The 18,207-nt window shown below is 43.5% G+C and overlaps 1 protein-coding gene across 4 annotated transcripts; it reads right to left on the reverse strand.

Moving 5' to 3' along the window:
• Positions 1-261: 261 nt before the first annotated feature.
• Positions 262-17,145, reverse strand: CDCA7L (cell division cycle associated 7 like). 4 transcript variants are annotated; one of them, XM_050709014.1, is made up of 9 exons: positions 17,053-17,145; positions 7,471-7,611; positions 6,680-7,039; positions 5,085-5,159; positions 4,460-4,645; positions 3,796-3,930; positions 2,799-2,948; positions 1,858-1,994; positions 262-1,202 (listed from the first exon to the last, which is right to left on the reverse strand). In XM_050709014.1, the coding sequence occupies exons 1-9, from the start codon at positions 17,128-17,130 to the stop codon at positions 1,172-1,174; spliced, it is 1,293 nt and encodes a 430-aa protein (XP_050564971.1). In that variant the 5' UTR covers positions 17,131-17,145; the 3' UTR covers positions 262-1,171. The 4 variants fall into 4 exon arrangements, with proteins under 4 accessions (XP_050564971.1, XP_035418395.2, XP_035418396.2 ...); XM_035562502.2 differs by having other exon boundaries at positions 7,480-7,611; positions 17,023-17,145; XM_035562503.2 differs by having other exon boundaries at positions 3,796-3,927; positions 17,023-17,145.
• Between the last annotated feature and the right edge of the window lie 1,062 nt (positions 17,146-18,207).

Below are 18,207 nucleotides of genomic sequence, written 5' to 3' on the forward strand. Positions count from 1 at the left end.
ATGCTGCTTTCTCAATCTGTCTTGTAGTTAAAGCAAAAAGAGATAAACATTTTTCACAGTCAGCTAGAGCACATTTGCCTCACAAAAAAACATTCCTCAGTATGACAGTTAGGTGCTATATTTCCTAATCGTTCAAGTGTTGTGTTCATATGCTTTTCTATATAATTATTATTGATCTACAAACATTCCTTCATTACACCGGTTATGGGAAAGCAAATGCAAAACACTGTATCAGCTGAGTGCAGTTTCACTCATAAAATGTTCCTCTTGATTATTCTTTATTGTCTCTACATAAAATGAAATATGTATCTTACATAAATTTTAACATAATCATACTGCAATACAAACATATTGCTTAAAATTGTTTGAAAGCTTAGTTGCACAAATGAAAAAAAATCTAACTATGAATTGTATTTCAAAAAAAACATCGTGAACATTGTGGTTTAAACCAATTAACTAGTTATGATTGCTGTGCTGGTTCAGGCAGCAGGTATATCACATAAGATTTTTTTTTTTTTTTTTTTTTTTTTTACAAAACACTTCCACTTTCATGTTTCAGTGGTTAATTGCACTTTGGGTTTAAAAAAAAAAAATTCATCCTCCCACTGGTAGGTTACACCAGCTTTGGCTGGAATATAATGGCAATCAGATGAAAAGTACCCTTCTCTTTGCAGGGATAAGTTCTAAATATTACAAGTGGAAGAATAGGTTCAGAAAGCAAGGATTGGAAAATTGAGTCTTTGTGGTCAAATTGGAACAGAAAGAGTTTTGGGGTGTTGTTTTGTTTTTGTTTTTTTTTTTAAAAAAGGTAGACTTTATAGGTAGTTGTTAAACACCCTTTTTGCAAATTCACACAATTACATAAATAAAAATATTGCTCAAATCACCAAAGTTTTCCATCATGTAGTTGTGTAGTAGCCCTATTAGAAATTAACCACTCCAAGGTTCAAGAGTGCCATTCCACTTAACGTATAGGTCTGTGCACGTAGATTTCTCTACCAAACATTTTCCTGAGAGATCTTTTGCATAAGACCACATTAATCAAAAAGTTCCGCACACAGAAATGTATATACTATACTCTAAAATTCTATCTTATATAAAACATAGTAACAACCTTTTGAAGTAAAAACTTGTGAAGATATTTTGCAGGCACAGCTTGAGTTCAGTGTTCTCAATTGCCGTCCGCCAGTTGTTTTTGTAAACTAGAATACATATGAGAAAACAGTGTTAGTAGTTTTTAGGAAACTCAGATTCCCCATGAACAGGCGTTTTCCACTTTTGAAAATGACAATTTCCGCAACAATACTGCTATATACTAGAAGCAGCCTATACTGATTTCAAAATAGGGAAAAGCATTTCAATTTCTATAGCAAGTTAGTTGTTTGCACAGGGATATGACTCACTCCAACAAAGATGATTTCAGCCCAGGAGAAATCTGAAGAGACTTTTTTGTAAAGGTACAGGATCTGCCCCAGGCCACAGAAGTCAAGTGTTAAAGGGCTTCAACATTTTAAAAAAGGAACTAATATGACTTTCACCTTGGTTTAAAGCCTAGAAAGTAAATAATTGTTATTAAAGCAAAACCACCCACGATTAAGTTTCCAGTGAGACTCCAAAATAAAGAAATACTCCGTACAGTTACTTGTTGTCCCAGAAACTAATCCTCAAGCTAAGTGTAAGGTCAGATAGTAATAAAGACTTGTAAATCTATTTTGGAGTGACAGAATCAGAGACACTTGTAACCAACTATGTCTGTAATGAAGACGCATTTCAAAAGAAAGAGCTCAGCTCAAGCCTAGGCAGCAGTCTTGGAGTAATACCTGAGCTCACAGGATGCCCACTGGGCACAACCCTCACCTTTCCAAGTATTCTTTCACATTGTTGTAGCCATAGAACTTTGCCAGGTGGATGAGCATCCCCGTGGCACAGCGACCGTCGCGCCTGCGGCAGTAACTGCAGTTACACACCCCACGACAAGGAGGGCAGATCCAGTCCTGCAAGGAGGAGTGGGGGGAGTTAAAGGCAAGCGAAAAGTAAGGTTATATTCTCCTTCGCATTGCTCTACCAGACAAGAGTATGGCTTCCTTATCACATTATTATTCAGGGTGGGATTTTAAAAGTCTGAATCAGAAGCCAACCACACTTGTTACAGTTTCCAAATTCTGCAGAATTAAAGATACGATCAAGTACTACTCTCTTTGCTTGAATACATTTTACTCTTAAGACTCGGAGTCCCTGGATGAATTTCTCAATATTAATTCAAAATAGACTAAAAGCAGCTGTAATACTGCCTAATGATAATCATGCTGTGCTAGGCTGACCATAGTGAGCTTCCCAGAAAGAGATGGGTACCCACTGTTAGAAGTTCCATTAGATCTGCCTGCTGCATAGCATGATTCTTGAGACCAAACTAACCAGAACGTACATGAAGTCAGGCGTCTCCCAGCTGCTCAACAACTGAACACAGAGGTTCAGGTGCTAACAGCCTGCATTACAGCGTATCTGTGCCAGCACACTGGAGACCTTAGTTCTTAGTCTTTCAGAATGGATCGTAAGACTGTCTCTAAAGCAGATGTGAGGGAAAGACTGTATGAGAACACACTGTGCATGCTCCTTGTTCAGCACCTTGGGGGGAGAAAACTTGCATTCCAACAAGATCCATGTCAGTCATAATGGTACTACAGACCTTCTTATGCCAAAAAGCTTCAAACACCATGTTACCATAAGCATACACTCATCACAACTAGCAAATCCGTATTCATAATACTTTCTTTCCAAATCCAAGAAATGATACTTACTGGATCGAGCAGTGCTGATTTCACATCTTCCCCATATCTATTTCGAAGACACGGTCCACAAAACTGCCCCCTTACACCTCCACAGCCCTGGCTGCGGCAGATGGTCTTTGTATCAATTGTCTTTTGACGACACTGGTGGCAAGTACTACCCTAAAGAAGTCGGAGAGGAGAAATAAGTATGCTTGAAGGACCTTAAATGCCTGTTGCCAAACTTTCGTAATACGTCTGCTAAGAGCAAAGCACAGACTTCAAACCAAAGTCAAGTCCAGCAATGAGAATCTTAGTAAGAACTGTAAGTTCTGTCATTATAATCAATTATATAGTATTTCATAAAACGATACAGATTTTACAGTGACAGTGCCTGTCCTCACTTGCTTTGGAGTCTCAGACTACATGAACCTTATTGCTGCAGTTCTGATCACCCCTCCTTCCCCAATCTGGCAAAAAGCTTATGTATGCTTACGGTATACGCAGACCTTGTGACTCAGCTCTGCAAATACAGTGATGCATAAAACATAGTAAGATGATCATCTAGCTCTTGATGACCATTAATAATAGCAAAATAAGATGAAAGCATGGAAGAGGAGCTCCAACATGTGCTTTGAAAACTAGCCAACCCCTGCAGAAACGTAGTTTCTAGGGGGTATAAAGAGTAGAGATCACTAACATTTAAGTGTACGGCCACCACAACAGCAAAAAATAAATTAAGCAAGAATAAAAGATAAGTGGGATTTCAACTCTTTATCACTGATGAGTCATAGCTGTAACAACTTCCACTTAATTCTATGGCAAGGAAGCACTTTCCAGAGGCAAAAACTGTTGAGGTGTATTAACCAGCATGGGCAAGCCCACGGAAGTCTGGCAAAGCTTTCAAGTCGTGCTTGTGCAATAGCGAGAGCTGCCCTCTCCAAAACTTCCGGAAAGCACACCTTTTAGCAAGTGCCAGATGAACTATTAGACGACAATAGATCCCATAAAGAAAACAGCTGCTACTTACTAGAACTTTGTCATAGATTTTGTCTTTAACAGTGATTGCAATGTTGTCCAAGTCCTCATCAGTAATATCCTCTACTGGACGGTAAGATGAATACTTTGATGATCTCCTCCGTTTGCGCACACCACAATTCCCCTGCTAAACAAACTCATCTCAACACCTCCGTGGCATGAAGACTGTCACCACACTTGGTGACAAATTCTGTCATTTATAATGCATATGCAGCCTAAAGGGGGTAGACTACATGTTTGTGGACCACTGGAAGAACAGGGAATAGAGTTGGGTTTCCATCCAACCCACCCCCCCAACTCTCTTCTCTCCCTCACCTCCCTAATCCTCTCTACTCCATATACTATTTATTCTATGTTCTTCTTTCCCATCATTCTATCCTTGTTATTTCTACTCCCACTATTTTCAGATAATAAACACTAGAATAAGTAAACTGCTTGTTATGCTTGGACAAGACAAGTCACAAGCAGAGCCCCACTAATGGATGAAAGATGGGGCAGGAAGGCCTGAAGGCAACTTCCTCTTGCTAATTCCAAACGAAAGGTTCTCATCAACTAACTTGCTGTAGGATATGATGTCTGCTCTAAGTGCTGGCCAATAATCTACATGAATGTTCCCTAATCCCTGACTAGCAGAAATATCAAAGTCTGCCAAATACCATGCTCAGTCTTTTCTTTAAGAGGTTTTGTTGTTTGTAACTATGGAACTGTTCTGCAAATCTGATGGCCGACACAGTAAATTTTTCCAAGGCAAATTTCTCTGGTGGACGAGCATTTCTGGTTGGGTTCATGCGACGTGTTATCTGGCCTTCGGAAAATGCCCTCCTTGGGATTTTCCTCTGTTTCTAGAAAAAGAAAAAAAAAATCTATAGATGGCATATTAAGATAGAAGCTAGTTCTCGCTATTCTTCAGCGCTAAAGGTTCGGATTTTCCCACAATCTGAACACACCTAAGGATCTAAGCATGTAAAGGATCTAAACAAAAAGGACAGCAACTACTCTTCCTAATCGGCACATACACAGGCATTTGTCTAGCATCCCAAAAGAACTTACAGGGCAAAAAATGACAAAATAGAACCTTGTCTTGGTCTTTTTATTTGTTCACACATTATCTTTTCAAAGTCCATTTCCTCACATAACCTTCAGCACTTATTCAAGTGCCGACCAACAGCAAATACAGACAAAGTATTGCTACACCTTGGTGAAAGTGTTTCATGAAGAAACGCATTAATCACAAGTCTAGCACAAATGTCTTTCATCTCTAACCAGTGCACTAAGACTTACCGAAGGAGTTGAGGCAGGTGTCTTCACTGGGAACAGGTCAGGTACAGAATTCAGTTCTGCTAATAACTGGGCAAGCTGAAAGCAACAGTGATACCATATTGAAGTCACTGTGAACTTGCACATATTTGACACACATCATCCCCTCTTTTTGTATACACTCTGAATTACATCTGAACACAGTAAGTTGAAGTGCCTACAGTAAGGTTTTGTGCACTGAATGTAGGTGGAGCTCATTTATCCCCAGTGATAAAGTGAAAAAGTGATAAGTGAAAAAAATTTTGCATACAAAACTAACTTCACAGCTCCAGACAGTAACGTTAAATACCCATCGCTTTGCATATACACACCCAGCAACAGGCGTGCACATTCATTTGCAAAGCTATAAAGCAACTAGGCCCTCTAGTCCTTTCCCTAACCATGGTGTGTGCAGTATCAGAAGTACTTCAGCAGGAAGAGCTTGCTGCCTCATGTGGGAGATGTCCCAGATGTGCACTTCAACAGAAGTGGTGGCTGATAGGTCCAAAACAATTCGGCCTTGTTCTGGAAGGCCAGAATGAGGCTACTTACCAAAAAGCCGGCAACAGAAAGGGTTAGCCAGGCTACTAGCCACTAGCTCCTGGTTTAGCCATGCTACTAGTTGTCTCTGACACAGCCAGAGCAATCACGAGATTAGCAGCACTTCTCAATAAGTGCTTCACTGTGGTGTTTATTACAAGTGTCCTCAGCTAGGACACTAGTGAATTTTACAGTGGTTGAGTTGAAACGAGAAGGAAAGCTGGGAGGTAAGAAGGAACAGCAGCAAGAACACAACAGCAGTGAAGAAACAAGGTAAGATTAGAAACAGATACAAATTAAATCAAAGTTTTAGTTGGGAGCTGCAGGCCCATACACCCAAGAGGTGTACAGAAGACTGCCTGGAGGCTGCAACATAGCCTGGAGTACAGTAACACTGAAGGAGTCACAGAGGACACAAAATGAATACAGATTTGCACAATATTGTAATAATTAAGAGAGCTAGTAGAATTTTAGACAACAGAACAAAAAAATGTTCAGGAGCGATCGGAGTCTCACTTCTCCCTTATCTGTATGCACATAAACACACACTTTCAGTAGTTATATAGCCAAGTATAACTGTAAGCATCACATCCCACACAACTGAAACGTTTATAATACTCAGTGGTTTTGGGTTGGCTTTCCAATCCGTAACTGCAGAAGATCTCTCAGACACAAATGGAAAGTAGAAACTCTATTGCACAAACAACACCGAAACACCTGAAAGGACGAGCTGGTTTTCTGACAGGTTCTGAATATGACTGTGACCTGGATATCTAACTGTGTTCACATCCACATACAAAATGTTTGGTTCGACATTGCATTTAAACTTGAGTTGACTAGTCTTACTTGAGACTATTCTAGCAGGAAACGTCTGAGTGCTGATGGTTCTCCAGAGTCCTCCCTGGTTTAAAAAAAAAATCTACCTCAAACCACCATGAGATTTTCCCACATCACCAGGAAGGACCCTAAAATTCAAGTGTGCCAAATTCAAGTGCTCAGTTGTCAATGTCTGAGAACAAAGCACTGCTCACAAGTCTTACCATGGCTTTATTTTCTTTAATATTCATAGCTCTTTTAAGCAGAGCACTGGAACTTTCTTCCTGTGTTTCTTTAATGTCTTCTTCAGATTCTGAAGCAGAGCCCTCTAGTTTATCCCATCGCTTGCAATTTCTTTCTTTTGAAAGAGCAGTGGGGGATTTACTGTCCTTTATAGGTAACTTAGAAAAATCCTGTTCAGGCACTTTTTTCTCAGAAGACTTTCTAGTTGGAAACTGAAAAGCAACACGAAGACCAAAGCTTCTTCTCTTGGGGGAAACTTTCTTCTTTGACTCTTCCTCCTCTTCTTCCTCGGTACCCAATAAATTATCACGTTCTTCATCGCTCATGTCTGACTCCATCTCCTACAGGAAGCAAGAATGAATCTATGTTACATTTTGCTGCTGTGAAACACAAAAGGGCATTTTTTAATCACTAACTTTAAGCAGCAGTCTCACGACCTAAAACACTGTTATAAATTCACCTAAATCAACAGATTTTAAAGAGTTACTAGTATGCAAGCTCTCCCAACACAAAATCTTCACGTCAATGTTGTTTGGTATACCAACAAGGCTGTTTTCAGAGGAACAGCATTGCCTATCACAGTCAGTCTGCAAGCAGGGGGAGAAGTTCTCATTTCTTATGTTATATTGCATTAAATAAAGGTCTTTTTACTTTTTCAATATAATACATATTTTTCTTCGGTATGAATAATGAGCATCATAGTCTATCAGAAACATGCTTACTGGAACATGAAGTTTACATGGAAGAAACAGAAAAAAATATATATACATACTGCCTTTACCAAAACTCCTTTTTTCTTCACATCCACCTCACTTGAAGCAAAGCCTTCAAACGCTTCAGTTTCAGAGTCAGTGTCTTCAGTGAAAATCTTCTGCAGTTCTTCTGTAAGGTATCTGGGCTGATATTGAACACCCTGTAAAAATACCAGCCAGCAGGTATGAGAAACAGTCACACACAAAGTAGTCACCCAGTCAAAATCAACAGGTTCTAAGGCTTAAGGAGGTACCAACTAGATTGCATATACTGTGAGAACACTTTGCAGACAATACTCTTCAAAATCAGAAAAAAAAAAGAAGACAACATTCAGAATTTCAGCACTGAGTTATTTTAACTTCACAGGATTTTCTTCCTTCATTTTGAGCACAAGACAAACTGAGCTGCATCTCATGGAAGAAACTTTCTTCTTCACTTCCTCCTCCTCCTCTTCTTCACTAGTACTCAATAAAAATAAATTATTCTTTTCTCTTATTTTTGAATTGCCAGGTTGTTGTGCTTGTTTCTTCTGGATGTAAGAAAAAAAAAGCAGGCCTTAAATGACTTTCTATTAAAGAAAAAAAAACACAAGCAACAAACATAGTACGAAAGCCTTCAACAGTCTCACTAAAATCCCTCCATCTTCCCACTTCTCAACTTTGTTTTATCATTCAGACATGTTCTAGCCTAGACAGATCCCAAACTTCTGTCTTCAGACTAGGAAGTGAAACGTCAGTCCATGAAAAAAATTAAGTCTTATTAGAACACTTTCCAGGATATCCACATACATGCCAAACAAGGGATAAATCCAGTGTTTGCTTTTGACATCTCTGAACACATTTACTAAATCGGAAATATACTTCCACACTTCTAATCAATATTAGTAGAAGGCCATCTGACAACTCATCCCTGTTAGTCCCCTGAAAGACGTGTTCATAGTAGGCATGTTCACACCACACCTGCTTTTTGAGAGCCTGCAACATTCACTTCAGCTTGTTTCCCCAATTTTCCTCTGCTATTTCTTCCTCCCACACAAGATACAAAAATGACCTTTCATATGATTCAATTGCTAAATATCTTTATTCTTCCTTTCAATTCCCTCCCTTCCCCGACTTTAATTACACACTTCTTTACATTAAGATAATATCTGGTGAAAAACAGATACAATACATTGAGTGGAAAAACTTACAGGGGAATGGGAGGGGGAGCTACTGCATGTGCTGTTTCTTTACACTTAAACATCTAGAAATTATTAGGGGTAATTGGAATGAGTTTTCTCTGAGCAAAATTACTTTATTCCTTTGTTGATAGCTGCAGTGCAGCAGCTTGAGAAAGGAACAAACACAATAGGGAAGTTACTTTAAAGTTAAATTGCATTTCTTGGAGGGAAACTGAAGTTTGTATGTATTCTGTTTTCCTGAAATTCCACAGTGAAGGTTAAGGGGTGGGGGGTGGGGAAAATCTTAACCTGTTTGTTCGCTAAAGTGACTGAAAATAGCACACCTAGAGCTAAGCTGTGTTACACCTGTGAATAATGGCCTATGCATGGTGAAATAAGCATCAGGGATACCTATAGCAGAAACTGCTGAAACTCAGCAAAGCACAGAGATTTCTGCAGTAGGACTGCAGAAAGCCTGGAGGAGAAAAAACAGACACACACAGGTCAATACTTATGAATGTATTTGTGCATTGACGCCCAAGGGAACACCCAACACACAAACATCCCACTCATCACCCCTGCAAGGCAGCTGCCTCGCCTCCTCCTAACCATCACCGCTTTTTCTGAACTTCTCATCATTTTGCTCTTTACACCAAAACCTTATTGTTTCTTGCAGATAAAGTACCCGTGGTCCTTCACAGAAACAGTGGTGTCTGGCATCATAAATGGATGGAATCCAGGGGAAAAAAAATGAAGATTTTTTTTTAGAGTAACATTTAGTAGCAAAGGAATTAAGCTCGCAGTGATTTAAAATAATCATTAGCCCAAGGCAAAAAGAAATGGTGAGAGAGGCTACACCGCCAGCCGTAAATCCTGAACAAGTCTCACTTGGGGCAGGGAATATTAGAGGATTCGCAGTAACTCACGTTAATAGTACCTAGTTCCTGCACAACATTTTCCACCAGAGGATTTTAAAACGCTTCACGGCTCAGATCGTTACCATAATCTCTTTTTCACACGTTAGGAAACCAAGGCAGAGAGAAGCAACGCAAGGCGCCTGCAGTCACCAAGCAGGCAGCAGAAGCGCAGGCTGCCGCACAAGGCTCTTGCACAAGAGCAAGCCACCTCTGGGTTGTCCCCAGTTCCCTGGCACTGCCACTGAGCAACAAGGTCACAAAGTGACTTAGAGCCCGGTATGTTTCACTTGGGTTTAGACACCGTCTATCCCTATAGCACAGGCTGCAGCTCTACCCCAAAACCACTTCCACGCTTTGTCCAAACCTCTCCTGACAGCATTCCCTTCTGAAGGCTCAGAAGTAGTACGTCCCTGAACAAGCCTCATTCTGCTTGTTCCCTTTGCTAATGCTAGCCATTGACTTCAGCAACTTTTAACCTGAGGGGCTAAAAACATAACACTGACATTCTCAGTTTTGTTATTACGGCAATGGAAGGACCTTGGCTGTGACGTAGCCAACAAAGGTATCTTTTAGCACACTGGACCACATTAAGTATGTAATTATAAGCTCCTAAAAGGCTGAAAACAGAACTTCCTGGCAGCCAACACAGCACACCAGTTCTCCTTGCTTGGGGATTCAGCTGATACTTCCAGTTAACAAATGAAAAAGATTGCAAAATATTATTTTTTTATGATAATCCAAGCTATTTCACCACTAAGACACCAGAGAACCTGCAAATCTCACAGAGATGGCCTCTGGGGCCACCACCGCTAAAATAGCAATTTCAGTGAAGAAACAGCAACAGAGGGATATTAATTTCTGAAAGAAATACTTTGAAGTTTGCTGGGATACTCACAAAACCCATCTATTTTCATGCCTTTCCACAAAAGCAATCATCAATACAAAAAAGAACAGACAGTTTGTATAAATGTATTTTTTAATATGAGGACTGCAGATTCCTGGTTTTGCTGTGAATTTATGGCTTGTGCAGCCTGGACGCAGGCTCAGAGTACAACTGCACCAGGAGAGCACAGCTGGGCTATGGCAATCCCTTCCTACTTCTATTCCTGACTCTTGGGTATCAAAACTACCATAGCTGTCCTCTGACAACAACCTCTGTCTGGAAGCATCCTCTTGGAACCCCAGAAAATCTTCCTTGCCACCTGGGGCATTAAAAATGACAGCCACTTCTTTGGGTATCTGTCTCCGATTCAAAACAAGACAGAAGGTAGAAGTCAGAGACACCAACTTCACAGGAAAACAAACTGGCAACAGCACAACTGTTATTTTTATGCTCGTATTCAAGCGCAAGTATGTATTACAAAATACGCCACGCATAGCAGAACTGCATCTCATTTAGCTAAACTCCAGGATATTTGGTGCAGACTGTTTTAATCCTTAAATGCAGACGTCAGACTTGGGACCAGGGAGGGGATGCAATATGCAGACTGTTAACTCCACACAACAGCACTTCTCAGACACAAAAATGAGTGTGCACCCTTGCAAGTGCATGATCAGGGCACCTTTCTCTGCAGCGAAACCCATCTCACTATCACTACTCCTCATCTCACTGAGCCATGACGGCTCAGAACTGAGGATCACGCATTCAGACACAACGAAATGATGAACAAGTACAGAGAAATCTTACCATTGCATCTGGTAACAGTACCATTACTTATTTTAGCAAACACTTAGCTAATTCCAAAAATAAAACCAATGCAACTCCTCTTTCGTCAGTGCTTATCCGGGGTTCTTTCTGAGATACTCAGTAAGAAAGTGAAAACCCCCACTGATCGAGAACATCTCTTGTTTGCCAGAAGCTCCAGATCGAGCCATCAGGAGGCACTGCCAAAGGCAGGCTGTGGCACTTCTGGAGGTGACCAAGTTCACCATGTAAGAGTTCGCCAAGTTCAGCTCCAGCTCCAAAGGAGACCCATGTCACCAGAGCTCAACATTTCCCACTGTCAGGTACTCCATCAGCCACTTCAGGCAGGCCTCTCTATGTAACAGGCTAGTAAGGAGCCTTCAGCCAGCTCTCACCTAGGCCGTTTTAGGATTTAGTGTGTGGAAGGATAGGATGAGCAGAGACAGACATTTAAAAAAAAAAAAAAAAAAGAAAGAAAAAGAAAAAGAGGCAGAAGGCATTGTTTTGTGCCAAGGTAACTGCCCAAAGGCAGATCATTCTCCAAAAGTAACACTGCTGACGAGTGATACCACTTCTGTTGGTACCACTTCAAGCAACATCTCGACCAAAACTTTGCTCCCTCAAATAAGCTACAGCTAATTTTAGTCTTGCTTTGCTTTTACAAAACCAGTGTAGACTGATTCAAAACTGATTTACCACTCCTTGAGCAAGAGCAGAATCCACCTCTACACAACTGACCCTTGCAGGCATATAACGGCACGACCCAGTGCACTGCTGCAGAAGTCCTGCTGTCTGCGTTCGAAAGCTTTTGGTATTTCCTTATCCCCGTCTCTTAAAATGAACAGCCAGAGTCCAGCCCCATTGCTGTGATGGAATTCTCTCAATACAGAGCAGCCTGAAAAATGAAGCATTATGCATTTTAATGGCAAAACACACAAGGAGCTGTGAGCCTCCTTGCTATGAATAAATTGCTTCCAGGAGCCACTGCATTAGTTCTCGCGCTATTGTACAGCAAGTTAGCCACTGCTGCGATTACTGTATGCCTAACTAACTCCTTCTTCTTCGTCTATTACTTCTGCATCTGCACCAGAGGAGCCATTCTGGGGGTGTAATTACTGATTTTGAACAAAGAAAAAAAAATGCTTTCCCAGTATTAGACCTTTTTTGATCTTTATGCAATCTCAAATACTAAGGTACTGATTTAAGTAACTTACTGCAGAACTTCAGAGAGCTTTAGGTTGCGACTTGCTCCCCACACTCTGACTACAAGAATCCCATTAAATCATTGGCGAGCCCTCATTTCACCGAAATGGCTCGATTTAATAGCAAGGAACACACACCAACGCACATAAGGTAGACATACTGCAAGAGTTTGAAAAGAGTACCCTGGCAACACACATTAAAAACTGTGTTCTTAGCGCCAAGAGCTGTCGTTTTCTTCTTTGCCTGCTTTAAAATATATGCTTTAAAATATTTTGACCTGTTTATTCAGTTTATTCATGATTTACTGACTACCGTGAAGAACAGATACAACGCTTAGCTGTGCAGTTAGTCTTGCAGTTTGATCTTATAGTATCTAAAAACCAAAGAAATAGCAAGTTTTTATTCATTTTTTTTTAAATAAACATAGGAAAATGAGGGCTTAGAATATGGACAAAAGGGCGATACCGAATTAGAGTGCTTGACCAAAATCTCAGTTCTCTCTACAAATACTGGTAGTTTTAAAGCAGAACTCTTGAAGGTGCCAACTGCTAATTTACATAAGACTAATTAAGACTTGTATTCCTACAGCGCCGTGTCTGTCTGCAACGTCAGAAATGTGATTAACACAAGTCTTATTTCAAACAGCCCTCAGAAGGTAACAGGATGTGAGTTACTGAACTATTCTGCTCTTACACATGGGTGCAGGCTTTAGACAGTTCTTATTTGCTGTAAAAAAGCTGTGCCTCTGATCTTCTAAACAGGACTTTGCTGATCCTGAAACTCTAGACTGCGGGTTTGCTCGCCCATACCAGCAAGGCACACACACCAACTCATCACACACACCTCTGCATCTTCCTCATGACCAAGCTCATCAACAATATCTTGCATCTGAAATCACAAATCGAGGTCATTCCCAACATCAGCCCACTGCCATCAGCAGCCAGATCTCAAACAGCAGCTTGCACTGGAAACCTCTGCCACGATGGATCCTCCATTACTCACAGTGCAGTCCTGGAAGCCCCAGGCTTTTTTCATTATTAATTTTCAGTTAAAGCACATTCAGAAACTGATTTTATAATCAGCAACCGAGCCTATCATTGCAACTCTGTCCACAAAGTAGCATACACCAAGGAATAAAATACACACATGCTTGAAGAGAGATGTTAAAATATTAATCTGTTCTAAGCACTTGAAAGATGCAGGCACTTCGAGACAGGGTCTTTTTGCTGCTAAGCCTCTAAAAAAAAGTGACAGAAAGGCAGAGAGGCGATGAACATTTCAAGCTTGCACAGGGAAAATATTTCAACATGAGAAAACCCACGGGTTCAGAGAAAATGCAAGTCTGCTGTAATGTTGCAGATTTGAGAAATGTTGTCTTTTGAAGATAACAGCTACAAAAAGCACTGAAAGTCTAGTGAAAGCTGGAAATAATTCACAGCTGCAGAGAAAGTCTAAATATCATTCCCGGTAAGAAATCGTATGCCTATCAAGTTCAGTTATTTTTGCAAATAAAGTTACAGTTACCTGGTTATAATACCCAGAAGGCACTTTTCAAAAGCAGAATAAAACACTCCCTTCTACAAACAGCACACAACCCAACAACTTCCAGAATAACCACACCTAAGTATGTTTCTTCAGCAGAAGATCAAAGTTCATTATATTCCCATTGTCGTTTCTTCTCTCTGAAGAAATATTGCCAGTACAATCAAGGCTGCCCTCAAATCTGGCAGCCTGCAGTGAGAATTATCGGGAACTGGGAGCATTTAAGCTCATTTGTGTCCATGCAGGCTGACAGACCTGTCAGCAGAGGCAAAGCATGATGGAGAGGGAAAACAAGGCTGAGAGGGATGTCAGACCTGTTTCCGCTATGCTCTGGCACTCAGCACATGACTGACAGAAAGTAATGCACCTGAGGTCTCCACCAGTCACAACACGACTTCTCTCACCGCCGTCCCCACAAATTCCACCTGTCTCGTTAGGCAAGGAGAAAAAGAAGAGCCCGAGGTGAGACATTTTACTTTCCACATCAACAGCAAGAATTCTGGCGTCTCAATTTAAAACTCAGCTTTACCGACACCAAAGCCAAGCAACTTCCCCTCCTGCAAGTCAGTGCCCTGCTAAGCCAAGAAGAGGGCTGCCTGTGTACACACCCTGGCTTCTGGTAGGAGTCATCAACATTGTTTGAACGCCACTGTCAGCTGTATGCACAAATGCCCCTTAACAGTTTAAAATATTGGTTTTGTTGACAATTGACCCACACCAGCACTTTCTTCTGTAACAACATATCAGGAGAATGTCATGGGTGAGGGAGCACAGAATGATGTAACCCACTATTTTTGCTTCTACCACTAAAAAAAGAAATACTTCAGGTGTTTTCCCCTCATTGAAATGTATAGAATGCACGGACAATCCTCTGTGAAGCAGAGGACGGGTAATTTCACCAATGTTCAAACTTTGTTTATTCATTTTAGTCCAACCGAAGTAATCCCAGTTTAATATCTAATGAATATTCACACAACCTAAACTTGTCCAAACCTGCACCTCCATCTCATGCTGGAAAACCTCTCGACTTGTTCCAGGCTCAGTAGGCAGGCGAGCCCAAGGAACGCCACCCAGGGCTACAGGCGCTGCCCTTGGCACGCATCCCCAAAAACAATTGAGCAGAGAAGTGCTCCCAGGCTGACAATTATCACCAGCACTGCAAGAATAGAGGGCCCCAGCCAGAACGCTGATAGGTGCCAAACCAAAACCCCAGAACTATTCACAAGTCAAGATCCCAGTCTTTCCACTGGAACCATAATGGTGCACAGCATTGTATGAAAGCTTAATTTTAAACATCCTACAAACATGACAAAGAAATGGAAGGCAGAGGGAAGCCAGGTCACGTATTGCTGTGCAAAAGGAACACCCGACTACACACATGGTCAAAAGGACCGTGACCACCATCCGACCAGCCTGAGACAGAGAGGGGAACAACCCTCACCCCAACGAAATATTGGAAGACAAAGATGATACCAGACGATCGCAGCAATTTCTCAAAAGCATCAGGGCACAAGAGCCTGGAACCTCGACAATGAAGTATACCTGGCACAAGGTAGCATGATGAAAGGCAAGCACGTGTTCAGAGAAAGGGAGAAACTCGCTGAACCAAACCATAGCAACAATTATTTCTAAATTAATTTTGCATAATTCAAGATCATCCCCTTTTATCTGTGGTGTCTAATTGTTTTCCAGGTCCTGGTGTTCCAAGCAAAGCACTTTTGTATGACGCCACTGCCGCGAAGACTTGGCCACCACCCACATTTTGACAGCACACGCAGAAGCAGGCACAGTGGTTCAAGAAATTCTGTAAAACCACGCCACTTCATGGGAATTCAGGCATGCAACGCATCCCCTCTTTGTGTCCAGGCTGCCAGTGCCCAGGCCCTTTGGGTGCCAAGGCTTAGTCCATCAGCGCCCCTTAAACAAACCCCAAGAACTGAAGCGGTGGTGCCAGAACCTTTCAAACCAGCCCCTGGGACAGGGACCAGATCCAGCCACAGGTCTTGCGATTCAAACCAATTCTGTACTACTGACTTGGCAGTTCCTTGCAACGGGGACATGTGTTTACTTACAAATTTACTTACTAATTTACTAGTCAGCAGATGCCACATCGCTTCAGAGAGACAAGGAAGCCTTGGCTGCCAAGTCCTTCTGGCTCAAGCCCGAGTGACACCCATCGTTTGCTTACCAGTGAGCTGCAAGGAACAGCAAGAGCCAGCAGAAGACCACAGCCCAAAACAAGCCCCCACAAGAAACGTAAGAGCACTGACAACAGACTGCACCTTTCTTCCCTTTGCTGGGCCTTAAGGAAGCGTGATGCAACAGCTTTTAGGTACAGCAGGAAGGATCGCTATAGGATCGGAGGTGACAAGTGCCAGCTGCATCCACTGTGCCATCGATTAAGGCTCCCTAAGAGCTCCCCAGACTGGCATGCGATGCTGTTGTGCCCGCTCTGCCCTGGAGAACGTGGGGCTGTGCACTGCTGGGAGGGTCACCGAGTCCCTGGGAGGTCAGAGGTACCACAGAGGTACCGACAGGCATCTCCATAACACTCCCGTATCCTTCTGCTACGCAGCCAGCCACGCAGCCTCCTTACCTGCTGTATCAGCAAAAGCCGATTAGCATGATGATAATTAAATCTGGTTATCCTGCCTGCCTCCCACTGCCTCGGAGGGTCCTGATGCTTGTTGCCTCCCAAGACCCGGGCCATCCAAGCAGCCTGGCGCATCCACGCTGAGACCAAACCACGCTTGGGGGCACGCTGGGGGCCTCCCCAACCACCCGCCCGCACCCCGCGATGCAGCCCTGCGGCACCACGGCACCACCCCCTGCGGACAACACGCGAGGGCACCACCAACCCAACACCCATTCTTCCTCAAACTCCCACTCCCAGCCCCCAGGAAGCCCCTCCCCGGCCCGCAGCGCGGGTTTTTGGGCAACCCCACAGCACCACGGCGCCCGAGCTCCCCCTGCACCGGGGCCGGGGCCGCGCCACGTGGAGGGCCCGGGCGGGTCGGGGCGCCCCGGGCCCCTCGCGGCCGCCCCGGCGGACGAAGGCCGCCTCACCTTGCCGCGGCCCGCCGCCGCCAGCCTCACCGGGCCCGCCGATTCCGCCGCCGCCTCCGCCGCCCCCCGGCCGGCCGGCCCCCGCCGCCGCCGCCGCCGCCGCCCCATCGCGCCGGGAGCCGCCGGAGGAAGGAGGGAGGGAAGGAGAGGGAAGGGAGGAGCGCGGGGGGCGCCGCCGCCGCCGGCTGCGCGGGCAGCGGGAGGCGGGCGAGGCGGCGGCGGGGAGGAGCCGGCCGGCGGCGGCGGGAAAGGCGGGGGTGGGCCCGGCGCTGAGGGGCGGCCGCTGAGGGGCTGCGGGGAGGGACCGGGGAGGCGGCGGGCAGCGGGGGCTGGGGCCGCCCGCAGCCCTTCAGGGGGCTCCCGTGGTGCGGGGAGGGATGGGCGCGGGGAGCAGCCTCTCAGCCCCTTCCTTTGGCTCGTACGCACCCCGTGAGGCCAAAGCTGCGGTCTTGCCTGGCTCGGGTCCTCCCTTAATTTAAAATGTTTATTTCTGTGCTACACGCATGAGGTGTTAGCCTTTGGAAAGCGCTATAAAAGGAGATGTCACTTCCAAATGTTGAGCGTTCCCAAACTTCCCAAGTCCTTTAACTTACAGTTATCATGCCAGTGAAATGTGAAGATGAAACCAATGTGAGGCAGCGTTGTTCTTCAGCAGCAAGTCAAGAGTTCAGATTCCATAATGCCACAAATGGTGGGGTGGAAATCAAATTATTAAAAATGAAATGGGAACACCCTAATTTTAATTTTTAAAACATCTTTTCTCCAAGCATTTTCCCATTTTACTGTATTCTTCTGGTATTTATCTAGCAGGAAGAAAAATGACCACAAAGACGTGGAAACTACTTTTCTTTGAATAACCTTCTCTACTCCTCAGCTAAGCGGTTTGGTTTTTATAGAAACTTGGAGTATTTCATGTATACGTGTATTAATCCAAAGGGTTGCTACTAGGTTAGGCACTTTATCTGATGGTTGCCCAGTAATTCAGTAAGAGAAACAGCTCTTTGCTGGTCGCAGCTGCATGCCCTGGGCAGTGGGGTGGAGGCCAGTGCACCCCTTCACCCTGTCCCACGGATGCTGTGAGTCTTGGGGTGCTCAAGGCAGTGTGAAACAGGCCCAGAAGAAACCTGCTGAGATTATAGATCATAGAATCATTAAGGTTGAAAAAGACCTCCAAGATCATCTGGT

The sequence above is a fragment of the Cygnus atratus genome, chromosome 2 (genome assembly GCF_013377495.2).
Source record: "Cygnus atratus isolate AKBS03 ecotype Queensland, Australia chromosome 2, CAtr_DNAZoo_HiC_assembly, whole genome shotgun sequence".
Lineage (NCBI taxonomy): Eukaryota > Metazoa > Chordata > Aves > Anseriformes > Anatidae > Cygnus > Cygnus atratus.